This window comes from Carlito syrichta, unplaced genomic scaffold, assembly GCF_000164805.1.
Source record: "Carlito syrichta isolate Samal-C Ts95f unplaced genomic scaffold, Tarsius_syrichta-2.0.1 Scaffold314799, whole genome shotgun sequence".
NCBI classification, from domain to species: domain Eukaryota; kingdom Metazoa; phylum Chordata; class Mammalia; order Primates; family Tarsiidae; genus Carlito; species Carlito syrichta.
This window is the reverse complement of record NW_007258895.1, coordinates 905,317-933,289: the sequence shown is the minus strand read 5'-3', so window position 1 is coordinate 933,289 and position 27,973 is coordinate 905,317. Positions and strand designations below refer to the sequence as shown.

At 42.0% G+C, this 27,973-nt stretch overlaps 1 protein-coding gene across 1 annotated transcript; it reads right to left on the bottom strand.

The window, feature by feature from the left end:
• Positions 1-27,973, bottom strand: RUBCNL (RUN and cysteine rich domain containing beclin 1 interacting protein like). The gene is made up of 13 exons (XM_008071989.1): positions 27,406-27,973; positions 25,092-25,174; positions 24,194-24,404; positions 18,496-18,594; positions 17,698-17,758; positions 16,977-17,109; positions 14,837-14,982; positions 11,911-11,975; positions 6,157-6,395; positions 5,405-5,466; positions 2,783-2,936; positions 1,768-1,858; positions 1-554 (listed from the first exon to the last, which is right to left on the bottom strand). Exons 1-13 carry the CDS (start codon positions 27,935-27,937, stop codon positions 442-444), a joined length of 1,989 nt encoding a protein of 662 aa, XP_008070180.1. The 5' UTR covers positions 27,938-27,973; the 3' UTR covers positions 1-441.

Here is a 27,973-nt window from a genome sequence, read left to right as displayed (position 1 = left end):
TTCCTTGAAGAAATAAAAGTCTGATCAAACAGACTGGGTTTTATTGTTGTTCATTCAAAGTACCCATCAGTTTCAACAAACAAGCTTTAGAGGACGAGGAATTGAGGAATTCACCTTGTCAGTTACAATTCGCACCCACAAAAAACTGACTTGATATTGGTTAAACACAACAATTCAAATACAAAAGTACAAAAAAACTCTTTAAAAAAAAACCAGCAGCAGCAAAAACAAAACATTTGTAAACAAAATCGTTAGTAACAATCCTATGCTTAATAACAAAGAATCTACATTCTCTTAAGACATTAAGTATATACAATAAAGATAATGGCTATCTTTTTTTCTTAATATACAATACCTGAACCTAAAACAATGCTGCTAATAATAGACACAAATTGTCTATTTCAGTCTATTTCACAGTCCATTTCACAATAGTCAGGAGCATCATGTTGCTGCAGAGGGCAGATTTCCCAGAAGTCTTCTCCTAGCCATGATCCTTGCACACCGGGGGCACTCAGAGGACTGGAAGCACTGTTTGTGAAAGCAAGCCCTACACGCTGCAAGCAAGGAAGACAGCTATCAGCAAACAGCCTACCTTGTTTTCTCACATATGCGCAAATGGTCAACCCTGTCCTAAGGAGGGAATCTGAATCCATAACCCAGAGTCTTCTAAAAAGAAATCAGACAGGTTGAAACTCATAGAGGATGATCAGAAAGCCTGATGCCAGATCAGCCCAAGCCTGAGCCTTGAGTTCCCCCAGCAGCTAAGACAGTTGGTGGCTGATGGCTCTTGAGAAGCAGCAGTGCTTCTCTAGAAAGGGCCTTAAATAGAGAAAGCTACCTCATCCAAGGTCCCCCTTCCTGGCACCAGCCTGCATCCAGTGACTGGTCACTAGGAAGTAACTGGGCTGGCCTGGCTGGTCTTCTGTCCCCAATATGGGACAATGCTGAGAGGCCATCCAGCTCTCAGCATTGTAAGATGGGCTGAGGGCTTTTTTGCACCATAGTTCAACCTCTCCCTCTGCCCAATCCTGCTGCTTTCACGTCCCCACAGACATTGAGCTGGAGAAGATGCATCCTTTTGCACGCAAATCCCTGCCTTAGATTCTCTTTGCTGGAGAATCTGTCCTGCAACACTGCCCAAAGGGTTAGGAGAGACACACTGGAGGGGCCTAAGAGGAGGACATGCCCATATCAAGGGTGTCTATTTCAAATTGTCTATCTGAAGGTAGAGTTCATTACCTGAATTTCTCCCATGAAACAGAGTTTAGAGAGCAAGAGATTCTCACAGGCACTAATACCACAGAAAAAGGGTAGGCAACCTTTTCTGTAAAGAGCCATGTAATAAATACTTTAGACCTCGGGGTTCATATGGTCTCTACAGTAGCTACTCAGCTCTGTCACTCTGGTTTAAAAGCAGCCAGAGATGACACTTTAACACTGGGCCTGACTGTGATCCAGTTACAAGACGGGGCAGGCACAGGCATCAAATGGACCATCTCGTCTATCCAAACCCTGTACCAGGAGACCTCATCCTAATTCCTGCCCTGCCCAAATACACCTCCTCTTGTGCCCAAAACTTTATTATCCCTAATTCAGCATATATGCACACAAGAACATCTTCTGTACTTTAAAGAAATAATAGTACTTAAGTTATTAAGCTGTTATCCAGCTTAAGTTAATTTTGTGCTTAAGTTATTAAACTCAAACTAACTTTGTCTTAAGTTGCTAAGCTACTACTAAGCTTATGCTATTAAGTTATGAAGTTACCTGAACATCTTCTACATGTTGTGGTCTGAAATGGGAAAATGGCAGTTGTATTCCGGCAAAATTCACAAATAAAGCCCTTTCCTTGACACAGCTGTAAAAGAAGGCATGAAAATGTTACAGTCCTCACTGGTAATGCTTCTCTTGATGAAAAAGCTGAGTTTGAACTTTTACAGAATTTTATAAACATCAATTTTTGCAAGTCTGTGATTCCAACTTCTAGAAGGCAAAGAATGCTGCTTTTGGTAGCAATGAACAGATGTAAACAAAAAGGTGCACATCCATGCATTCCACATGAAGGCAGCTTAAAGGACCAGAGGAAAATAATTTTAAGGCTGGGCAAGGTGGCTCATGCCTGTAATTTTAGCACTTTAGGAGGCATAGGCAGGAAGATTGCTTGAGTCCAGTAGTTCAAGACCAGCCTAGAAAACATGGTGATACCTAGCCTCTACAAAAAGTCAAAAATTAGCCAGGAATGGTGGTGTGCATCTGTAGTCCCAGCTGCTCAGGAGGCTGAAGCAGGAGGATTGCTTGAACCCAGAAATTGAAGGCTGGGATCATGCCACTGCACTCCAGCCTGGACGACAGAATGAAATCTTGACTCAAAAAAAAAAAAAAAAAAGGAAGATCCTCATTTAAACATGCATTCTTAAATGATCTCAGTTCGGATTGCTGCACTAGAATTCTTCATTCCCCGTAGACAGAAAATTCCTGTTCCATTGGATCCAGGTTCCAGGCTATATTTGACATTTCAGAGCAGAGTGGGTCCCAAGCAGTGGTGGGCCCCCAGCTTAAGAAGTCACTTAGCCCGGGGTTGCATCTCAGCACTGCCACTTACCAGCAGGATGGTCTCAGCCTGATACTTCCCAGCTCTGACCTCAGTTTTCTCATCTATACATGGTGTCACGGCACTTCCCTCAGGGTTGTGAAAGTTTACTGAGATTAACTGCAAGATACCCAGCCTGGGCCCTGGTGCCTAAGGGACAGCTCAGGGACATGCCTGCTCCAGAACCCTCACCTCACAGCTGGCCACGTGTGTCAGAGAAGCCTTCAGAATGTCCTTGAGCGAGGGCACCAGCAGCCCTTTCTTGATCCTGACCAGGTCCTCCAGGGAGAACAGGTGGAGCTCATCAGTCAAGTGTCTCGGCTCCTGCTCAAACTCCTTTAATGCGCTGCCAGAAGGGAAACAGAGAGGAATTCAGAAACCCACCCACACAGAGACCTGAAGAATGGACTAGCTGTTTTCTCCCCCGGAGCTCACACTTCATTTATTGAACTCGATTTAAAAAACAATAGCCCCAATAACAACAGTGAACCTTGCTCACCACCATTCTACATTTTGCAGTTTTGCTTGGAAGCCAGGAAGTTAAAATTTCATGAAAGCTGATTTCAAAAAGCTGAATGAGCAGAGAAATGCATCTCTTGCTGCCTGCCCAGGTACACACTGAGCAAAGGAAAATGGAAAAAGGAAAAAGAAAAAGTCTTAACAATGTGTACTGATTATCAAATAACAAAAATTACTACCTTATTCATTCCAGCTAAATTAATTTCCTTCCTATCTTCCTTCCTTCCCTCCTTCCTTCAAGTTGGGGGTCTCACTCTGTTGCCCAAGCTGGAATGCAGTAGCATGATCACAACAACCATGGCTCACGGCAGACTTGACCTCCTGGGCTCAGGTGATCCTCCTGCCTCAGCCAGCCTCCCAAATAGCTGGGACTACAGGCATGTGCCACCATGCTTGGCTAATTTTTTTAATTTTTTCTAGAGACAAGGTTTCACCATTGCCCAGGCTGGTCTTGAACTTCAAGGTTCAAACAGTCCTCCTGCCTTGGCCTCCCAAAGTGCTGGGATTATAAGCATGAGCCACTGCGTCTAGTCTCATTTCAGCTAAATTTCAAGTCTATCAGGATCACTGACTGTTGCCTCAGCTGGTAGAATTACTGCTTACAGGCTCCCGAGTCTGTGAGTCCAGCATTAAGACCCCATGCAAGCCGAGCACGGTAATTCTAGCACTTGGGGAGGCTGAGGTGAGAGGATTGCCTGAGTCTTGGGATTCGACACCAGCCTGGGCAACTTAGTACGACCTTTTCTCTACAAAAAATTAAAAAATTAGCTGGGCGTGATGGCGTGCATGTGTAGTTCCAGATACTTGGAAGGTTGAGGCAGAAAGACTGCCTAAGCCCAGCGGGCCAAGGCTGCAGTGGCCATGGGCATGCCACTGCACTCCAGTCTAGGTGACAAATTGAGACTCCTACTCAAAAAAAAAAACAAGCAAACAAACAAAAAAACCATGCATCATGGTCACTTAGATGTCCCAAGGGCACTCAAAACTTAACTTAATCTCCCAACCTACCTGGTCTCCTCCTAAACTCCCTTAATCAGTCACCAGGGGCAGCACCATTCATTTGCTGCATTCCTAAGCCTACTCTGGACTTGACACACTAATGTCAAATTCTCTTTTCATTCTCTACCAGCCTGAGGTGCTCACTCTTGCTGCAAGCTCTGTCTGAGAATCCCAACTCCCTCTTTCTTGGCTCCAACTTACCCTTTAAGCTCAGTCTTATTTTTCTAGAAGCCCTGCCAGCTCTCTACACCTAAGTCTTCCTGCCCTAATCTGAGCTAAATGGTGCCTTTTCTGCATCCTCACAGCATCTCGCAATGTGTCTAATGCACTGATTTTTTTTTTAATCTGAACACATAACGGATAGTCAAGAAAGTTTTGTAGAAGGGAGGAGGTGTGGGTATTGATGCAAGTTGTTCATGAGAGAACTGAGGCCCTAAGACCAATGCCACACTAAAGCCACGAGGTGGAGGTTCAAGGTCAAATGACTACAGAATGCAGTCCCCTTCCCAAGACATTTAATTAAATACACTGTCATTAAAGATTAGAGACTGAAAAACGTTTTAAAATAAAACAATTTGGGGGGGAGTGATTCTTGCTGTTGAGTCAGGGTCTTACTTTGTCACCCAGTCTGGAAGGCAGTATCATGATCATGGCTCACCATAGCCTTGACCTTCTGGGCTCAGATAATCCTTTTGCGTTAGCCTCCCGAGTAGCTGAGGGGGCATGTGCCACCATGTTCAGCTAAATTTTTAATTGTTTTGAAGAGACAAGACCTCACTATATGGCTCAAGCTGGTCTCAAACTCCTGGGCTCAAGCAATCATCCTGCCTCAGCCTCCCAAAGTGTTGAGATGACAGGCATGAGCCACTGCACCTGTTTTGGAAGTTGTTTAACATCACAGAATTTCAGTTTTGCAAGATGAAAAGAGCTTACAAGCTGGATGGTGGTGATGGCTGCACAACAATATAAATGTACTTAATGCTATCAAACCGTACACTGTAAGTGACTAAGATAGTAAATTTTATGTTATGTGCACTTACCACAATTTAATAATAATAATAAAGCCACTTAGAGTTGCTTCATCCTTGTACTGCCTCATTCTTCCTAAAGAGTTAAATCCTCCACTAGTGATTTAGAGAGATTAGTGATTTAAAGAGATGTGTGCATTCCCAAGGACAGCCATGAGGTCATCATAGTGCTAAGAAGCCTATGTCATGTGGAGCCGAGAGCAGGGGACACTCAGAGGATTAGCAGATGTGTGGAGGGAAGACGGTCTGCCCGGCTTGAGAATAGTACCTGTCAGCAAACCTGCATGTCTTCAACAGCTTCTTGACATGAAAGAGCTGCTCCTGAATTTTCTGGGAGAAACCAAATGGGGGGGAAGTTAAATTTGCTCAATGACATCAGCAATGTGTACATAAAATTCAAATGTTCCATTCAACCTTAGATGCTACAACTGTACAAAACAAACCTTTAAAGCAAATAGCCTAGGGCCAGGTGTAGTGGCTCATACCTGTAACTTCAACAATTTGGGAGACTGAGACAGGAGGATTGCTTGAGTCCAGGAATTCAAGACCAGCCTGAGCAACAAAGCAAGACCCTCTATATACAAAAAATAGAAAAATTAGCTGGGCATGGAGGCATGTGCTTATAGTCTCAGCTACTTGGGAGGCTGAGGCAGGAGGATCACTTAAGCCCAGGGGTTTGAAGCTGCGGTGAGGTGTGATTACACCATTGCACTCCAGCCTAGGTGACAGAGTGAAACCCTGTCTTTAAAAAAATAAAATAAAGCAAACGGCTGAGTCAGCTGATTCACAGAGGGTCCTGGAGGGATCCAGGGTTTGTGGAGCCTGAAGCTTATACAACTTCTTCAAGGAAAACACAAAGCTATGTAGGAATATAAAATTCTATACGGGGGCTTTGAAACAGCCAATGCAGGCAAGAGGGCCCAAAGGTTGCCCCTAGGAGGGTCTATCTTAGGATACCCTAAAGCTAGTGTGATGGCATTTCCTGCCACAGGACACTTCTTCTGCAAGGTGGCTGCTCACCTTCACTCTGTCCAGCTCCTTGGCTTTTGCATAGAGGTTCTGGCTGATGCTCAGCAAATTGAAAATGGGCTGGTGCCATATGTTGTCAAGCAGTTGTTTGGAGAAATTGCTGACATAGTACTTTCTGAAGTCCCACATCATCAGGATCCGGGCAGGGATGCAGGACTCGGCGTACAAGTGGCAGCAGTCACAGAAATACTTCCCCAGGTATTCGCAGTACCGGAGTCGCTTCACAAACTCTGCCGAGCACATCAGAGGGTAATGAAAATCCACCCTGGTCACTCCCCACCTTCAATTTCCAGGTAAGATGCAGACTCAAATGACTCATCTCATGATGGTAAAGCCATACTTGACCCTATGACAGTTGCAAAAGCTCTGGCAGGTACCTGGGGACTTAAATCATGGCCATTCACGAGCTTTGCTTTGGTGAAACAGGTGCTAGAAAATTAGAACCCTCCCAAAATACTCCTGCATTTGGAAGATGGGCATTGCAAACTGCAGTGTAGTAAAATGAACATTTGAAGTCTGGCTGGGAGTCCAGACTCTTCTTACTAGAGGAAGACTGAGGTCAAGTCAGAATCTCTCTAGGCTAATTGTCCTGAGACCACAAGATGCCACTTAGAACAGGATTAAGTGACATAAAAAAGTATTTTGTAAGTTATAAAGCAATATAGAGACAATGTTAGGAAGTAGCATCCAAAAGAATTTCTTGATAAATGTGTGAGAAAAAAAATGTGCAAGAGTTGGGAACAGGTAATACATGGTTAGAAGAAATGAAAAATACTCAATCGCAGGAATAGTCAAATAAATGCATATTCAAAAAGTGGCCGGGTATGGTGACTCATGTCTGTAATCCCAGCACTTTGGGAGGTTGGGGCAGGAGCATTGCTTGAGTCCAGGAGTTCAAGAAGTGCATACTTAGTGACTTACCCTGTTTCGCCTCAGCATGTCACAAATTTAGAACACTCAGAACTGGTGAGGTATTTAGAGGTAGGCACTCTTTTTTAGTGCTGATAGAACTATGTTTTAGGAGGACATTTATATGATACACTTCAATTCTTACATGAGAAATGGTAGTTCTAATTCTGTGATCCCATCAGAAAGACATCCTAACAGGTACACATAAAGATAAAGAAGAGTATTCATTATAGCACATTTATGGAGGGTAACCAAAATGTCTATCAAAAGGCGACTTGTTAAACAAGTATGATGCACTCAATGAGAAATGTCATATAGCCTATAAAATATGTGCAGCGGCACGGACATTCAGTTATAGGTAGATATAACGTGACTTCTATTTTGTTTAAAAATACACACACACACACACACACACACACACACACACACACACACACACACACACGTATATACAGTCTAGCTCCCCACCAAAAAGCCAACAATAAATATTTCTGGAGGGTGGGGGAAAGAAGGAATTTTTGCTCTTTGTACTTTTCAATATCCTAAAGCAAACAGGCATTGCTTTCGGAAATGTCTCTAATAACATATATTGACAAACTAGCCTGAACCAAGTTTGATATTTATCGTTCATGGTTTGATTTGTGTGTTGCTCTGTAATTGAAACACCATAAGGCATAATGCAAATCTTAGTTGACATATGCTATGAGAATTAATGAAATAACAGATGGGAAAGCAGCTACTATGGTACTCAGCACATGGTAAGTTCTGAGTATAGTTTCTAAATAATGGCTTTAAAGATAAAGGCCTGAGTGACCTACAGAAACAAACCTTTACTAAACACTTATTCTCTGCCACAGACGAGTTCAGTATTTTACACGTATGACATCATTCTGTGCTCTAAACTCTATGAGACAGGGACTGTGATTTCCTCTAGCTCGCTGATGAAAACACCAGACAGTGAAGTTTGACAACAGGCAAAGAGGTACAAACAGTAGGCAGGCACACGGGATTCCAACCCAAGCCTGGGCTGCTGAAGTTCCAGCCTGAGTCATCACATCCCGCTTCTCCTCTGTTGTATTTGATCACAGGAAAGCAAGAGGAACCAGTGCCTTTTTGCTTGCCGGAATTATCCTTCAGACCCAGTCATACTCAGGGTAGATGTTTAAAAGTACATACATAAATTTGGTTGGTTCTTGATCATTGTAGTTATGGTCTATAACATTGCTACAAACTCTGAGTTAGTCAATATTGAACCATTGCTGCTGGCAGAAAAACAGGGTCAGGTACCTGTGAGTTTCTGGTTACATTTTCAGTAATACATGACCCTGTTATAACCTGATCAATACAGGTTGTTTTATGTGTACGTCTGTTTATTGACTTCTCAATTACTATGTTTTGTTGATCTGTAACATTGAATTCAAGGTCAATAGCACTATAACATGTCTGAATGAAGTTTATCTAATGCACACATTTTCTCTGCAAGGTAGAACATAGCTTTCTTGCACCTAAGAATACTAGACAGCATTTTTGTGCTATGCTTGGGACTATTTATTTTATTTATTTATTTATTTTTGGAGTTAGGGTCTCACTTCGTCATCTAGGCTAGAGGGCAATGGCACGATCACAGCTCATCACAGCCCTTGACCTTCTGGGCTGAGCAATCCTTTCACCTCAGCCTCCTGAGTAGCTGGGACTGGAGGTATACGTCACCAAACTCAGTTCATTTTCTTTTCTATTTTGAAGAGATGAAGTCTTGCTGCGTTACCAAGGCTGGTCTTAAACTTCTGGACTCTAGCAATCCTCCCACCTCAGCTTCCCAAAATGCTGGAATTACAGTCGTGAGCCATCACGCCTGGCCCAGGAACCATTTTAAATTGTGAAATCACCAACAAAAAGCAGAAAAATGCAAAGAACATGGCACTAAATAAACCACGAAAAGGCATACCCTAGCCCCTCCAACACTCTATAACTCCTGCTCAAACTTAGTAAGATGGGAAGAGAAAAGAGGACAGAAGGGGCCAATACATTTTCCTAATATAATCCATCTTTTGCTAACATCTAAAAGTCTAATATCTCAATATTCATTCACTCATTCATGAAACTTTATTGGATATATACTGTGTATTATACTATCAATACGGAATAAACTATATCCATTTCTTTTGATTTCTTAAGTCCTTTAGTTAAAACAGAACAAAACAAAGCAACCTAAATCAGTGGTTCTCAATCAGGGATGATTTTGCTCCCCAAGGGACATTTGGAAATCTCCAGAGACATTTTCGGTTGTCACCACTGGGAGGCTGCTATTGACATCGAGTAATGCTGCTAAACATCTACAAAGCACAGTACACCCCCACAGCAAAGCCAATGGTACTAAAGTTGAGAAATCCTGCTCTGAAATACAACTGTTTTTGTTTTATAAAAAGTCAATGTCATGGAGAAAAAAAGAGAAGTATTCTAGAACAGGACAGCCCATATACCCTACTGTGATGATGAAAATGTTCTGTATCTGTGCTGATACTGTAACCACAAGTTACATGTGGCTATTGAGTGCTTGAAATGTAGCTAGTGTGACTGAGGAACTGAACATTTTATTTTCATTAATTTTAATGTAATCTTAAATAGCCACATGGGCTAGTAGCTAGTATATTGGACAATGCGGTACTAAAATAAGCCTAACCAAGAGAAACAATAACCAAATGCAGTATATGAAACCTGATTGCAACCTGGGTGGAAAAATTAGCCATAAATGACACCTGAGAACAAATGAAAATGGACTCGTAGCAGACAATATTAAGGAATTGTTGGTAATTTTTTTGGTGTGATAACTTGTCTATTATCCTTATTTTTAGGTATACTGAAGTAGTGAAGGGTAAAATATCATGTTCAATGTGTGTGAGACTGAAAGAGACCAAGGAAACATGACCACTAAATTTAATGTAGAATTCTGGACTGGACCCTGGAACAGGTAAAGGTCATTAGTGAAAGACCTGGTGAAACCTGAATAAAGCCTGGGGTTTAGTTGATAGGATTATACCAATGCTAGCTCAGATTTAATAATTATATTGTGATTATATAAGAGGCTAACATTAGGGGAAACTGGGAGAAGGGTACATAGGAACTCTGTACTACTTTTGCAACTCTTCTGTAAGTCTAAAATTATCTCAAAATAGAAGTGTTTTAAAAAATATGTCCTAAGAGCCAGAGGAAGTACACAGGATAAGTTCAAATTTACCTCCAGGCCATCTACAATCATCTATGCTCTGCCTAGCATATTTTTGTCCTCCCATGCTTACTCGGCAGTCACACAAGGCTTCTTTCACTTGCCCCAGGCCCTTTGTACATAATGAACACGCACTCCCCTTCTGGAGGCAATTACTTCCTTATGAAATTTCTTACTTCCAGCCCCTTGAAATCAGATTAAGTCCCCTTGTTGTAAATCCCAGAGCACTGACTGACTATCTTTTGCCACCTTGTTATTTACTCACTTGGCTGATGACTACATCTTCCCTATAAGATGGTAATTGAACAATCTCCCTGAGGGCAGGACCAGGTTTGTACTGTCACTACTGTAACAACAGGGCAGACCCACCTCCACACTTGCACAAATTTAGGGAAATACTTAAAAAGTTGGTAGACTCCTAGTCAGGTGTCTATAGTTTCTGACTCATGAGTTCAATATTTACTGAGGTACTAGGATACAGTGGTTACCAAACAGACATGTACCCTGCTAGACTGAGAAAATGTATCATTTAAAGAAAATCTGTGTCAACCGTGAAGTCTGTCAGGTATTACCATCCAATGTGCTAGAGGAAGCCCAGACAGAAGTTCTGCTTTCTATCTTTAACTCTTGAAGCAAAGCTCCTCGAAGTCTTTTTTTTTTTTCTTCAAAACTGACTATCAAATTAATAGGCCAAAGGAACTCTTTCCACCAAAGTTCTTCTTCCCAGCCCTCTGTTGATCAGAACTATGGACACCCTTATAGCAGAACAAGTGATTTACACTCTTAAGTGGGAAATTTGCATTTTTGACTGGATTTTGAAGCCTAATTTTTTAAACTTTAGTTGGCCCAGGAATGATCCTTTCAGGCTTCCTGCTCACAATCTCTCATAGAAGTTTGGTTAGCTCCTTCCTAAGATATTCATTCACTCAACAAATATTTATTTTTAGAGTCAACTGCATGCCAGGTGCTCTTTTAGAAGCTGGGAATAAACTAACAAATAAAAACAGACCTATGATCTAGTGATGAAGACAAACAATGAGAAGACATACCAGTAAAATACAAAAGAGTATTTCAGGAAGAACAAGTATAAAAAATAAGAAGGCTCTTTTAAGATAAATATCGTACAAGAAAATAAAGAAAGAAAAATAGAAGGGTGGTTGATATAAAGTGTCCATGTGATTATCTGTGGCCAGAAGTGTGATGAGGTGGGCATTTTCAATAGGGCAGCCAGGGAAGACCTCATGACTTATGAGAGAAAATGTGAAGGAAGCAAAAAAAAATCAGCCACAGGGGTGTCTGCAAGGAGGGCGCTCTGGGGAGAGAAAAGCAAAAGGGAAAATCCCTGTGTCAGGAGTGATCCTGGTGCCTGCATGGGTCAGCAGGAAGGCCGTGTGGTTAGGGCTGAGTGCCCAAGGGGGAAAGAATCAGGAGTCTTGTCCCTCATGGCAGCCTCTGCATGAGAAAAGGCAACTTTCCTGAAGCACTTATGACAACTGCTCCATAGGGGTATCTCTCACAAAAAACAATGCACCGCCCTACTTTGTTATTCTTCACCCTGTCACTGCATAATAAGCAGGCTGTGAGGGTATAAAGTAACCATTATCCATACTTACTTGGCTCTACTGGAGTTCCACAGCCGGCACAGAAAAAATTCTGGGCTGCCACCACGAGGTCCCTCCTGAGCACAGAGAACGGTAATGGTTACATGTCAGAGAAGGCCAATGGAACATTTTTCACTAATTGGAAAAGAAATTAACATCATGATACCTTTCCTGGCTAGGGGCCTTCATTTTGTCACTTTTCATCTGGGAGAGAAATAGATTTATTTAACATGGTTTTCTACTTGAAATCTCCCTTTCTAAGCAAGAACTCTTTAAAAAGCATCTCCTAGACAGGCTCGGTGGCTCAGTCTGTAATCCCGCGCCTTTGGGAGGCTGAGGTGAGTGGATTGCCTGAGCCCGCGGGTTCAAGACCCGCCTGGGCAGCGAGACCTCTTCTGTACAATAAATCAAAAAATCAGCCGGGTGTGGTAGCGCATGCCTGTCATTCCGGCTACTTGGAAGGCTGAGGCAGAAGGATCGTCGGAGCCCAGCGGGTCGAGGTGGGTCGAGGCTGCGGTGGCCGGGAGTGGCCACTGCACTCCAGTCTGGGCGACAGAGTGAGACTCCAACTCAAAAAAAATAAAAATAAAAAAAATAAAAGATAAAAAGCATCTCCTAAAACCAAAGCAGAAGTCAGTATCACACGTAATTGCCACACCAACAGTTTTTTGGGGACTTCTCACTGCCTATGCATAAGGTTTTATCTCCAGAGAAAACTAGACAGGTTATACGAGGAAGACGATTCAGGGAGACCAGACACCAGGAGATGATGCACTTGAGAGGCTCACAAATGGATCCAGCAAAATGTAGATGAATAAGAGGTAATATAAGACAAAGCATCACACATTTCTGGTGTGGAATATTCCACTGAAGCATTTTCTTTCTTTTTGTTTTTTTGAGAAAGTAGGATTTATTGAGAGAACAGAAAATTTCCCATAGTGGGAGGGAACCTGAAGGGGTTGTTCCACTGAAACATTTTCTACTGAACAGTTGTGCCATAGTTTTACATGTGATTTGGAAATATGCAAAAAAAAAAGGGGGGGGGCTTAATTTTATTAGCATTCAGAGTCAGCAAAAATGGCCAAGGTAAAAATATGCTTAATCTCTACCCACATGCCTTAGAGAGGACCTGGGGAAACCCTAGAGAAAAGATGATACCCCATGCTGAGGAAAGTGACCCTCACAATGCTGAGAGGGGGAACTCTTCTGCTAAAGCAGCCCCAAGACTTTCTTGGCATTACCTCAAGAGAAAAGCACAAAAGAAAGATACAGTCTCTAAGGAAGTATAGTAAACAACCTTCCACAATTCCTCTCTGCAGTTTGCATGTTGAGTTAAAGACAAGCCAAGGGCTGGCCATAGTTGGCTCATGCCTATGATCCCAACACTTTGGGAGGTGGAGGCATGAGGATTGCTTGAGCCCAGGAGTTCGAGACCAGCCTGGGCAACATGACAAGACCTCATCCCTACAATCAGTCAAAAAATTGATTGGTGGCGTATGCCTGTAGTCCCAACTACTTGGAAGGCTGAGGTGGAAGGATCATCTGAACCCAGGAGGTTGAGGCTGCAGTGACCATGTGGTGTCACTGTACTCCATCCTGAGTGACAAAGTGAGACTCCAACTCAAAAAATAAATATACACACACATACATACATACATATCAAGAGGAATGGAAAAATTGTGCTTGGTTAAAATTTTTTCTCCATAATCTGTCATATACTCTCAGAATAAATTACAACTCAACTATTACTTGAAATATATGTAGGGGCTTATTTCCTTTTTTTTTTTTGCATCATTTTAGCTTTGCCTTTTAGATTTTGTTACTTCTTACAGAACAAGCATTTTTATTTATTCTCTGTTAAATTTCTAAATTAGGAGCACACCTCAAGATTAAATTTTCCATTAAAAAAATGAGTTCATTCATTTCTATTTCACACTGTCTGTGGCTGTGTGACTAGAAAACAGAGTGGTCCAATCTTTTTAAATTATTGTATATGGCCAGGCGTGGTGGCTTATGGCTATAATCCCAGCTCTTTGAAAGGCCAAGGTGAGATGATTGCCTGAGCCTACGGGTTCGAGACCAGCCTGGGCAACTTGGTGAGATCTAATTTCTACAATAAATCAAAAAATTAGCTGGGCATGGTGGCGCATTCCTGTAGTTCCAGCTACTTGGAAGGCTGAGGTGGAAGAATCACCAGAGCCCAGCAGGTCAAGGCTGCGACAGCCGTGAGCATGCCACTGCACTCCATCCACTCTGGGTGACAGAGTGAGACTCCTACTCAAAAAAATTAATTAATTAATTAATTTAAAAATAATAAAATTGTATATGATTTTTGAGTTTCGCTATTAGCCACTTTAAAAATCCTCTTTAAGCCTGTTTAATTTTCAGTTGTGGCCAGGCGCAGTGGTTCATGCCTGTAATCCCAGCATTTTGGGAGACTGAGACAAGAGGATTGCTTGAGCCCAGGAGTTTGAGGCCAGCCTGGGCAAGATAGTGAGACCTTGTCTCTATAAAAAATTTTTAAAATTAGCTGGGCACGGTGGTATGTGCCTGTAGTCCCAGCTACTAGCTACTCAGAAGGCTGAAACAGAAGGACCGCCTGAGTTCAAGAGGTCAAGGCTATGGTGAACCATTGAACAGAGTGAGACCCTGACTCAAAAAAAAAATTTTTCAGTTGTTAGGTAATATTCTTAATTAGGATTGCATAGCTACATTCTCATCTTATTAAAACTTACAGAGCCCCCAAAAGTTTATGACAAACAAGGTGCCAAGAAAACTAAGCCGTTCTATATACCCACATTTGCTTTCCTAAAACAAATTCTCCTGTGTCCCTCGACATACTATTTTTTCCCTTCACCTATTTCCAAAAAGAGTTAGGTGGGGTCTGTTACAACCTGGTTTAAGTGGATTGGAGGCTCAAGCAGCCGCCCATACTTACTTGAGTGGTGGATGGATATTAAATATTATTTGAAATCTAGGAGGGGCCCAGTCTTCAGTCCCTCTGATCCTAGACTTAAATTTAATTTCCTGTACTACGTGCATACTGGATTCAAAGTCTTTTCGGACACGCTCTTCATTTACAACCTGTGTAATGCATAAGAAGACTTAGGAAAAATATAAACAAGCATATTTCAAGAATTTAAATGAAAACATTCAGGTGTGTTTCCAACATTAATATTTACCATGAGGAATTAAAATTCCTTTCAAGTGAACTAAAGGACATGACAAGAGCTCTCCATGTCTCTAAAGTCATCTGCAGAAAAATTGCTTTAAACACCACCCAGCTGAGATCACTTATATTAGTCTTTTTAGTTCCTTTTTCTCCCCCCCAGACTTCAACTTTGTGGTAAGTAGGTCATTTTGACCTGGCATACATTTATAAATAGCAGAAGCCTCACCCCTCTTGGGCAACAGACGAACAGATGCTTCCAATCAGAGCGCCTGGGCCTTTAGTTTTCCCCCAAAACAGTTCCATTAAGACCACGTGCGCTGCTAGTAAGTGCTCAGTGGCTCCCCATTGAACCACTACATTTTTGTATTGTCACTTGAACTCCAAACTTCTCAAATTGGTGTTCTATAGGCTCCACAATTTCATCACTATCATTCAAGGTTTATTTCCATAAAGATCAATCTCCCGCACACAAATACACACAAACAGGAGTTATTCATTCAACCGCACCAAGTCACTCTATACAACAGCACACCATGCCTCTCCACTTTTGCCAAGGATGCTCTCTCCCACATTTCAACCTGCCGTGGTTCTGGTCAGCCTAATATTTAGTTCCAGTTCTGTGATGTCCAATCAGCCTTCCCAATGAGAAAAGAAAATAACTTTTATCTAAGAAATGTTTTTAATGATCTGGCCCAGAGAGGTATTAAATGAGACAACCATCACATCCTACTTCCCCGCTTTGAGCTCAGTATCCATCTTTTGAAATTGCTCACTATTGACATAAGTAGCAATAAATTTGCCTAATAATGACACACTGGCCACTATAACCCAAACCCTACAGCTTAACAATGTATAGTTAGTCATTAATCAATGGTATTTCCGTAAACCGATGAGAATTTCTGACAGACAATGCTGTATCAGTGCACTCCATGCCCCCGCTTGTTTGCCTGTAATAAAGGCCAAACAGAACTCATAACCCAGGTGACTGGGGTCTCAGTCTTCTAGGCAGTTGTCCTCACTTTGACTTAAGTAAACTCTTTCAATTATATTTTGTACCTAGGCCTCTTTCTTTTGGGTCAACCTCTAGTTCCCCTGATAACATTAAACACTCCCTCCCCTGCACTTAGAGTGTTTTTTCCCTACCACTATTTCAACCTTTGTCACAAGGGGGTAGCCTTCTCTACCCCCGGGTGGGCTGGACACTCTCAGAGGAAGTGTGTTCCATAAGGGAAGCAGCCTGCACTTTCAAATTAGGCAACCTGGGCATGACTCCTGCTTTACCACTGACCCAGCCCACTTTCCCATCCAAGTACCAACCAGGTCAGGCCCTGTCTAGTTTCTGAGATCAGGCCAGAGCAGCTGTCTGCAGGCTGGTATGGCCATAGACGGCCCAACACTTTCAAAACAACAATAGCAGTCTGGGCATGATGGCTCAAGCCTGCAATCCCAACACTTTGAGAAGTCGAGGTGAGAGGATTGCTTGAGCAATCCAGGAGTTTGAGACCAGCCTGGACAACATAGTGAGATCTCGTCTCTACAGAAAATAAAAATAAAATTATCCCAGCATGATGGTGTATGCCTACAGTCCTAGCTACCAGAGTGGCTGAGAGGATCACTTGAGCCCCATAGGTTGAGGCTGCAGTGAGCTGTGATGGTGCCACTGCACTCCAGCCTAGGCAAAGAGTGAGAGCCCAACTCAAAAAAAGATAACAATAGCATCTACCTAATGTGAAATAAAATGTGGACAGTGCCTGGTACATAATAAGTACTCAACACGTAACAGTTTTCTCATTTTGAGTCTTCTTTAACACCTTGAAGCCATACAAGGAAACATGAATGTTTGAAGTGACAGGGCAAACAAAATTTAGGAAATTTCCATCCAAGGTCAATTTATTCTGATACTTACTACTGAGCCAGCTGCATTCAGGGAACCTGCCAGCTGATAATCAACTACTGACAGAATCCAGCACTTTCGGAATACTCGATACAACTCTTTGGCTAGTAGCTCGGCAGAATTGAAGTTTGGCTCATAAGTGACACTGAAATATAAGAGATGCAAAAACTGGAAATCTACACACAAGAGGAATACATTCAGGATTTTCAACTGTTCTTCTTACCCAAGGAAGCCCTCGTTTGACACTGTGCATTAATCACTCACTAGATATCTTATGCCACACAGTTCCTCCATGCTCAAAAAATAGTGCATCTTCTGTTAATGGAGGGAACTAAGAGTTGGAGGTATGGTGCAAAGAGCACTGATTTAGAATCAGAAGACCTGTGTGCAAGCCTCACTTCTGTTTAACAGCATTGTGTCCTGAAGCACATCTTATAAGAGTCTGTTTCTATGTCCATAAGATAGGAGTTAAAAGATAGGACATGTATATATACATAAAACTTTCCCAGCCTATCCATGACAATGTATATAAAAGTTACTTATATGCTATAAAACACTGTAGACACCTTGGGGATAAATGTATCATTTCTAGGTGGTCATCCCGTAGATTCATGGGAACATATTGTTGGAACCAGATGATTGTGGTCCCAAAATGTCAGAGGACTAGTGTTCACAACGCCTTAGAGGCCACAGCCCAGGGGTCTCTGCGCAGGTGTATGCAGAAGACAGATACCTTTTAGAGGAACTACAGGAACGTGAACAGGTTTCTGTGATGTCATTACACTCTCCAAGTTCTGCAGGAAAATAAAAGAAAGAGCAGTAAGGTCTTTCAGTCTGTTTTGTTTAATCATAGTCAATTTTATAAGAAGAACACAAACCCAGTTCTCCACATCTCAGAAATAACCAAGCATCTTCATGCTTCAGGTTGAGCTTCTATTATGAGAATATCAATAATGACCAAAAAAATTAGAATTCATCTGAAATTTCACCAAAGTATAATTAAGAAGCCAAGTAGATATTAGATCATAATGAATATCTGCTTTTTCATTCAATTCTATAAGTGAGATGAAAGATTAGCTATCAAGACATTTGGAGACGCTGAGGCAGGGAGGATGACTTGAAGCCAGGAGTTTGAGACCAGCCTGGGCAAAATATCAAGATCCTGTCTCTACAAAAAAACAACAAAATTTTCCAGGCATGATGGCACACGCCTATAGTCCCAGCTACTTGGGAGGCTTAGGTTAGAAGACTACGTGAATCCAGAAGTTCTGGACTGCAGTGAGCTATGTTCACACCACTGCACTCCAGCCTGGGTGACAGAGTAAGACCCACACTGTCTTTAAAAGACAAAAAATAGACATTTGAAACAAGAAGAACATTTTTTAAAAAGCATCAGGAACATAATCTGATCTTGGGAGAATTTCCTTGAATGCTGCTGTAATTTGGGATTGTGTGTGATGTATGTTAGTGTGTGTGTACAGGGGAGATAGGGGAGACAGCCAGTCACATCTAAATCGTTTCCAAATCTTACCTAAAATAAACTCATCGAGGTCACATTTGCAGGCATCTCTCACCACATGATGGTCAGCAGGTGTGTCAGTCATTGGGCTGACAGGTAGCACAGCACAACCTAAAAACAGAAGGGAAGGAGGTTTTCACCAACAATATAGAAAAACTATACAATCTGCAACACTCAACTAAGCAGAAATTGGAGAATGAAAAGGGCTAAATATTAGCTGTAAGATAATTAAACATTTCAGTTTCATGAATTTAAAAAGGGCCAGGAGCAGTGGCTCACACCTATAATCCTGGCACTTTGGGAGGCCACAACAGGAGAACTGTTTGAGCCCAGGAGTTTAAGACCAGCCTGGGCAACACAGTGAGACTCTGACTGGACAAAAAATAAAAAAAAATTAGCCAGGCATGGTGGCACTTACTATAGTTCTAGCTATAGGACTACCTGAGCCCAGGAGGTTGAGGCTACAGTGACCTGTGATCATGCCACTGGGCAACAGAGTGGGTCTCCTGATTCAAAACAAAAGAACTAAAAAAAATCAGAAGAAGGCCAGGCGTGGTGGCTCAAGCCTGTAATCCCAGCACTTTGGGAGGCTGAGGTAGGAGGATCACCAGAGGCCACAGGTTCGAGAACAACCTGGGCAAATTGGGAAGACCTCATCTCTATAATAAATAAAAAATCAGCCAGGTGTAATAGCACACAGCTGTGGGTCCAAGCTACTTGGAAGGCTGAGGGGGAAGGATCGCCTGAGCACAGCAGGTTGATGCTGGGGTGGCCGTGAGCATGCCACTGTACTCCAGCCTAGGTAACGGAGTGAGACTCCAAATCAAAAAAAAAAAGTAGAGAATTATTTTTGTGTTCTTCTTGCATTCACTATGATTAAGTGAACAGATTGATGAGTATATGGGGGTTTATAATAATATCAGTCTACTTTAGGTATGCTTGAAAATTTCCATAATATGAAGTTTAGAAAGATGAAAGGGGAAAAACCACCTCAGCTTCACAATGAGGCAAAAAATAGAGGAGACATCAACATTGTACTGGGTTGAATTGTGTGTCTCCCTCATTCACACAAATTCATGTCCGCTCAGAACCTGTGATTGTGACCTTCTTAGGAAATGAAGTCTTTGCAGATACATATCAAGTTAAGATAAGGTCATACTGGATTAAGGTGAGCCCTAAATACAGTAATACTGGTGTCATAAGAGGAAAATATAGACACATGCACAAACACACAAAGAGAATGCCACATGAAGACAGATTTAGAGTGATGTCTACCAGTCAAGAAACGCTAATGACTGCCCACAACCACTAGAAGGCAGGGAAGAGACAGGGAGCTGATTCTTCCTCAGAACCTCCGGACGAAACCAACCCTTCTGACAACCTCATTTCTAACTTCTGGCCTCCACCACTGTGAAAAGATAAATATCTGTTGTTTTAAGCCACCCCATTGTTGGGATTTTATTATAGCAGCCCTAGAAAACATATACAATTAGGCTTTCAATGCCTAACTCCATTCTGGGGGATTATCCCAAGCATATCATTAAAAAAGAAATAAGGAATTGAAAGAGGAAGCCTTTGATCACAAAGAAGCTATCTGCAGTCCACTTAAGACATTAAAATAAGGTAAAGCTACCTAAATGCTGAATAATAGGAGATAAGATTTTTCAAATCACGCTATTCAATACTATCTTTACAAAATGTGAAAACTGCTAGGTACAGTGGTGTGCACCTGTAATTCCAGCTACTCAGGAGGCTGAGACAGAAGAATAACTTGAGATGAGGAGTTTGAAACTCCTGGGAAACATAGCAACACCTTGTCTCTAATAAAATATTAATTAATTCATTGATTCATCAAAACTGTAGCAACATGAAATGAAACACCATTAATCACGAAATTTAATATTATTATTAATGCAATTATGAATATAATTTTGTAAAACTGTATTCACTTGAATAAACATAGGAAAGAAACATAGAAAAATGAATACAGTTGTTTGGGGAAATAGTCTAGCTCACAGATGACATGGAAGCTATTTGAATGACTTCGTAGTAGATTGGCCTGACTTTAAAGCAACCTTGCCCCAATCTAGGGAGGTAACCATGGACAATCACAACTCACATCTTCAGCTTTCTCATGGGTAAAAGTGGGGGTAATATTACGTATGTTTGTGTTACTCACTCTCCTTTGACCATGATCCACAGTAACATAAAATTTACATTATGTCTTAGTGCAAATACAAAAATACTTTGTTTTGCTTTGTTTTTGAATTGAGGTCTCACTCTGTCATCCAGGCTGGAGTACAGTGGCACAATCATGGCTTACTGTAGACTCAACCTCTTTGGCTCAAGTAATCCTTCTGCCTCAGCCTGGGACTATAGGCATGGGCCACCATATTTGGCTAATTTTTTTATTTTTGGAGGAGACGAGGTCTTGCTATGTTGCCTAGGTTGGTCTCAAACTCTTGGGCTCAAGTAATCTTCCTGCCTTGGCCCTCAAAGTGCTGGATTACAGGTGTGAGCTACTGTGCCTGGCCCAAAATATATTTAACTGATTAAAAAAAACTTTTAGAAAACATTTCTCACTCTAAGGAAGGTGTACTCTGATACTTTCCATCCTATTTCTTCTTTTATTTCTTTTAATGCTCTCAGGACCAAGCTGCAGTTTGAAGAACACCAGACTACCCCATGGATGAGTGTCTATCACCACAAATGTCACAAGGGAGATACTTAATAAAAGATAAATATTTTTACTTGGCAGGTAGAAATAATCTTAAATTTCATTCAACATATTCATGTTTCTTAAACATTCAGGTAAACATCAGTTTCCACCCAACCATTTAATAAATGTTTGTAAAATACCTGTTCCAGACAAAGAACTTTGCTAAATGCACACACAGACAATTTCTCATCCACCCAAGGGCTTAAAAGTCTCATGAGGGAGCTGAGATAACAATACAATGAACCACAAGAAAACACAGTTGCATGCCATGGGCCTTAAGAAGTTCTAAGGCAGGACTCTGCACCATATAGCTCCAGGGAGAGCCACACACATGGACAACCATGGAGCATTCTGGAGCACAACTTATGTTTCATTCCACATGGATGGTGCTCCTGTTCTGGAATACAAATCAGGGAGTGTGCCACAGTGCCAACAGCAGCAGACTGCTTTCAAAGGATGGGCAGAATGAAGGACCTAACGTGCAATCACTGGAGGGAACCCACATGCCAGGAGAACCGTCCCAAAGCAGAGGGGTGGAGGTAGGAGCTTGTGAGAAATGTCTGCCAGGAACTACACACAGTCTAGGTCAACTGAAGCCCATGGTCCAGTCAAGGATAATGGCAGGAGATGCCCGTTGGAAAGGCAGGGAGAAGCTGAATCCCACAATGCTAGAAATTCTAGAATAAAATGTGGAACAAGCTTGGCAGGCTATTATAGAACACAAGAAGTTCTAGGAAGACAGATATGTGTAATCCCTTTCTTAGGGGAAGGAGGCTGAAAGCAAAAAGAGAAAATTGAAGGCAGCAAATCGATATTGAGGAACTAAATGCAGTTCTTACAAAATGATTGGCCAGAAGACCACTGCAGTGGGTCAGGTAAAAGGAAATGCAGAATGGATGGAAGAGGGGTTATTATGACTGAGAAGTCAGGACTGAGTTGTTCACTAACTAGAAACAGGAACCAAGGGCACAGGAACAAAGAAGACAGAGTAAAAGATAAAGCTGTATAGTAAAATACAAATCACTTCTTTTCTACCCACATTCCTTTTCTTCTTACTGGTAGCCTCAGAAGGAATGATCATCCACATGACATTCCCTCACTCCTCTGGTCACAGGTGATTGACCAGTTATGGACACCCAACGAGAGCAGGGCCAAATCAGGTGCTCTTCCCTGGAAATCCGGATCAGGGGTCCTGCAAGATGAGTTGTTGAGCTGAGAAGACCTGGCTTAGTGGTCAGGGAGACTGCAGAACTGAAACCAGAGGCTAGGGGTAGGTAAAAGTAGTTAGGCTACAGAAAAGGAATGAAGCAATGGCACAAGAGGAAGAGCTGAGAGGTCCAAATCCCAGAAAAGAAAGACACCAGAGCTAAGTCTGTACTGGTGATTAATGTTACCCAGATGTATTTCCTACCACTGGGTTCAGTGAGAATGTTCTATATCCTTAAACACACACACACACACACACACACACACACACACCCCTTAAATTTGAGCCAGTTGGTCCATTCAATAAGTATTTTATCACCTATCGATTTTACACCAGACATTGGACAACATATGCACCATATGGAATGAGTTCTTCCCTTGTTCTTAAACACTCCTGATTAAAATGCAAGGTAAAGAAGTTAAAAGAAAAAGCAAGTTTGGTGGGATTTTTGAAAAGGAAGAAAACTATGAGGGAGTATGAAAGAATAATAGAGAGATGATTAGTTTAGACATGTTAAGTTAGAAGTTCACTATGTCCACCGTTATGCTCCAGACTGATCATATCAGCGATAAAATGAAGTACTTAAGGCAACCAAGAAATTAACAACAGTTGTCTGCTTAGGCACCCTTCCTTCTGAGAAGAAGACCCTGGGTCCCAGAATGAGGTGAGATGCTCTTACTCAGTAATCCACTGCACTGGGTCCTTGTTCCTGTTCTACGAGTTACCCTACAAGGCTTCCTGGGTTTCTGCTCCAGCACATAAGCTCCCTGAGGGCAGGAGCACCACCCTGTGCCCTGTTGATTCCCAACACCTAGCACATCATAAGCTCATTGTTTGTGAAATGAATAAAAGAGGACCACTTGAGGAAAAAATGTGTGAAAAGAGCTAGGAGAATGTTGTATGACTGAAAACAAAGGAAGAGGGGAGACATCAAGTTTTTTAGCAAAAAAGGAAAGTAGGATAAAGTCCAAGGAAAACAAAACAAAACAAAGGATGTGACAACCAGATGGAGCATGACAACCAAATCTAACCTAAGAGGACTGAAATGGTGAGAAGTATGTAATTTAATCAAGAAGTTTTAGGCAAAGGATTTAAAGACATACAATATTCCCTTTATCTATGGCTTTACTTTCCATGGTTTTATTTACCTGTAGTTTGTGGTCCAAAAATATTAAATAGAAAATTACAGAAATAAACAATTGGTAAGTTTTGGGGTTTTTTTGTTTTGTTTTGTTTTGTTGAGTTGGAGTCTCACTCTGTCGCAGTGCAGTGGCATGCTCATGGCCACCCCAGCATCGACCTGCTGGGCTCTGGCGATCCTTCCATCTCAGCCTTCCAAGTAGCTGGAACTACTTGGAGTTTTGTCTGTAGAGGCGAGTTTTCGCCAAGTTGCCTGGGCTGGTCTTGAACCCACAGGCTCAGGCAATCCACTCGCCTCACTCGCCCAAAGTGCCAGGATTACAGGCTGAGCCAGCGAAACAGTGCACCATTCTGAGTAGCATGATGAAATCCCATACTAAACTGCTCATCCCAGCTGGGATACAAATCATTCCTTGTGCAGCATATCCACACTGCATATACTGCTTGCCCATCAGTCAGTTAGTAGCCCTCTGGGTTATCAGAATGATAAAACATAGTATATGTAGGTTTGGTACCATCGGAGGTTTCAGGCATCCACTGGGGATCTTGGAACATATGCCATGTGGATAAAGGGGGACTGGTGTGCTTCAGGATTTGAAAGAAGAGAGGAAGTGTATGTAAAATATACAACATGCCCAACTTGCCTTCATAGCCACTGTCTGAAGAACTGGAAAACCCAGATTCTTGCTTTATGTTGGTATCCAAGGTCACTTCAGAGTCAGCTTGACCATTCCCAAGTGACTCACTGGCTTTATCTTTACTCCAGCTCTCTGTCTGCTGTTGACTCAGGATGTTATACTTCATTTTCTCCATCGCTGATATTATCATATCTGCAACGTAAAAGTGAGCATTTTCCTGCAGGAAAAAAAAAATCAATTAAAATACTCAGAGGCATAATCAACTTTTTTTCATGGAGGGTGTATTAGATTTGAAAAATCAAGGCGCTCTATTTAAGTGGAGTTAATGCATATAAATATAAATGTTTATTTAACGGAGTTATTATAGGTTACTGTATGACTTATAAACCATACTGTCCAGAGATAGAGATTTAGCTCACTATGACCAACAGACAACTCGAGTTGTCTGTTGGTAGTGGCCCAATGGCAGACATCATTCATCAATCATGGAAAGCTTTTCGGTGGAGCACAGAGACTGCCTGGGAATCCTTCTCAGCTCAGTGCTCCTGGCAGCCTCTATCAATCAAATGCTGAAATGAAATCTATTTGCCATGCCTCATCAGGGTGAAGTTTCCAAATTTAAAGCAGAAGAGCATTATCTAGAGGATTAAGACTCTGGTTAAAAAGAAGAAGGAGAAGGAGGAGGAAGAGGAGAAAGAGGAAGAGGAGGAGGAGTAAGAGGAGGAAGAAAGAAAGAAGGAAGGAAGGAGGGAGGGAGGGGAGGGCAGGGAAGGGGAGGGAGGGGAAGGGGAAGGGGAAGGGAAAGTGGGAAGGGAAGGGAAGGGAAGGGAAGGGGAGGAGAGGAGAGGAAAGGAAAGGAAAGGAAAGGAAAGGAAAGGAAAGGAGGAACAAAAACAACATTCACCTTTTCTACATCGACAGGCAGCACACATGTCTCTGGTGAGAAGGAATTCAAAGAAATGGTTCTTCTACTGACTTGAACAGTACCTGCCAATATAGCAAATTATTAAAAATGAAGAAAAGGAAATTTAAAGAAAACAAAACGATTCTAGGGATCAGCTTTTAAATGCTGCAAAAGACAAAACAAAATAAAACAAAAAACCCCAAATCTAGCACAGTTGTAGAATAATTGTACTAGATTATCTATCTGATAGTAGGACTTGCAGATATTGCCTTAAGATGACCATTTCTAGGAGAGGCTGTTGTAGTGACTGGGAAATAGCCTCAGAGAAGGAATGGGAGAACAACTGGAGTAGGAAACAGTAAGCCAAAGAGGGTAGAAAGAGAAGAAGTCATGGGAAATACCCACAGGAGATAGGCAAGAGTGAGAAGGAACAGTCCAGAAGCAGGGTCATAAGAATTATGAGATCAAGTCTCCAACTCATTGCAGATGGCCCAAAACTTCCTGTCTACGGATACAAAAGACATCTGAAAAAAGTCCACATTGCTTCTCTAAAATAGTCCTCCTGCAGCCAAAACCAAGAAGAACTGCAGAAGGAATATTCTGCTGACTCATCCATTCCTGCACCCTGAGCCACTCTATTCCTGGCAATGACCACCATCAAAACAAACGTGATTTCTACCATGTGATTGCTTATTGCAGCATTTAAAGCAAAAATGTCTGTGAGTGCCATAAGCACTCAGTTGTCCCAAACTACTAAATTAGAACAAAATGTTGCAAATGTCCTGGTGGTTACACAGCTCTCAGGGTGACAGCATCATATGCAAGCAGGGTCACTCAAGTCCTTTACTTGATGTTCATGAAAGCAGTGGTTGTGTGGAAAATTTTGTATCTCTTAGCTTCAGAAACCATCTGGTTTGGCAATTTTTTTTTCTGTAAAGAACTAGGTAATAAGTATTAGAGGATTTGAGGGCCATATAGTATCTGTTGCAATTACTCCATTCTGCCATTGTAGCAAGAAAGCAGCTATAGACAAAATAGAACTTTATTTATGAAAACAGGAAGCGGGCAGAATCTGGCCCTCAGGTCAAAGAAATGAGCACAGAGAACAATCAGAGTGGATTCCAGTTCTGGCTCTCCACTCATCCTCTGCATCAGTATTTTCTCAGTCCGTTGGGCAAATTATCTATTCGGACATTAAGGAGATAAGGAATGTGAATGTACTTTGTAAATGTACTTTGTAAAGAACTATGGAATTGTTTCCTATAGTCTTAAAAAATGTGTACAGAATGAGATATCTTTCCTTGCATATTTTCTAGAAAAGGAAAACTGTTTTGTTGCCATTTGAGATGCCACAGTCATAGGAAAACCCATGTCTTCGTAGCCAATGCCTGTTCTCAGTGCTGCACCCCACCTAAAAAAGAAAGAACCAGATCACTCAGGACTTCTTTTTCTTGATCCCAAGGAATAAATCCCTTTACCAAGTTTAAGAGATATTCTCAGACATTCTCTGAGTGGTTTTTAAGGCACTGATAAGAACTGTTGGAAATCCTTGTTTTTAAACAAAAGGGGCTGGGGTACCTGTTTTCCTCCTGGGGAAAAAAGGAAAGCTACAGGACAGTTTCAAATTATAGAACTACTTCATGTGCAGTGATAAAACAAAATATTTCAGGCAGGGGTATTGTAGGTCCCAAAGAGCATCTTCAGTTTATAACTTGCCACTGTGGTGGTGGTCTGTGGGGAAGAGGGCTTTCCTCTAGGAGACGACCTCATAGGAGATTAGTCTCTTACTGAGTCACCATAAATTTGCAAGCCATTCTCTATCCTGAGAGCTTTCCAAACAGATGAGCAAAAAAAAAAACAGAAAAAAAGGTTTGTAATCAGATTTGTCCGTTTGCTCAAATTTGATTCTTATTTAAAAATCAGTCATTAAAAGATTGTCCAAAATCTGCTATTCTTAAGCTATGAATTTAAAAAAAGTTAAAAATTGGCATCATCTTTGATTTCGCAAATGTTGCCAATAGATTCAGAAATAAGCCCTATATTTTAGGGTGAGTGGGAAAATAAGTTCCCCTTCACCCTAAAACATGACATTTCCCTACAGTCTAAAGAGAAAGCAAATGTTTGATTTCACCTTTGTGACTACTCAGGTCACTGGGCTGATTGACAATATTAAATGAGCCAATGCACTGGCTTCTTTCAAAGTGGAAACCCATGCAATTTTCTCTCATGGGGAAGACACTAAGGCAGGTTTTAGAACAAGACACAGCAAGTGTGTGAACAGATAGGAATGAGGGAAGTCACTGACTAAAGTTACCTTTATGAGCAGAAGCTGTCAGGTAGGAAGCTGGGACAAAAGCACTGTCAACCTCAGGACATGAAGTGGCGAAAGTCTTAGAGTCATTGAGTAGAGACACCTGATGACAGTGTCCTGGGAGCACCACTCGTGCTTCTGGTGAGGTCCAGGAGAAACTGCTGCTCTTTCCACCTGAGCCACGGGCAGAGGCACTGCCGATGGAGCCTACGGTATCCTTAGTCAATGGTGTCTCTATCAGGGAGCACCCAGGGGACAAAAGTGAAGGGCCCAAGAGAGAGGCACCATCCGCCACAGAGCGGTTTCCACTGCTCCCCTCTTTTGACACCCAGGGGGGTGATTCCTGCAGCTGTTGCTGTGTACCCTGTGGGTTAATCCAGGCAGCTTTGTGCCTCGAGAGCCTGACACTGAATTGGCAAGGGGGGTGATCAGTGTCCAGGAGGGTGGGTGAACCATCATTGTTGCCAGAGTGGTCGCTGATCCCTTTCCAGGGGACAACAGGCAAATCCTGCCGGACTGTAGACTGTGACACCATCTCTTCCGGCTGGAGGCTGATGTGAATTTGTTCAAA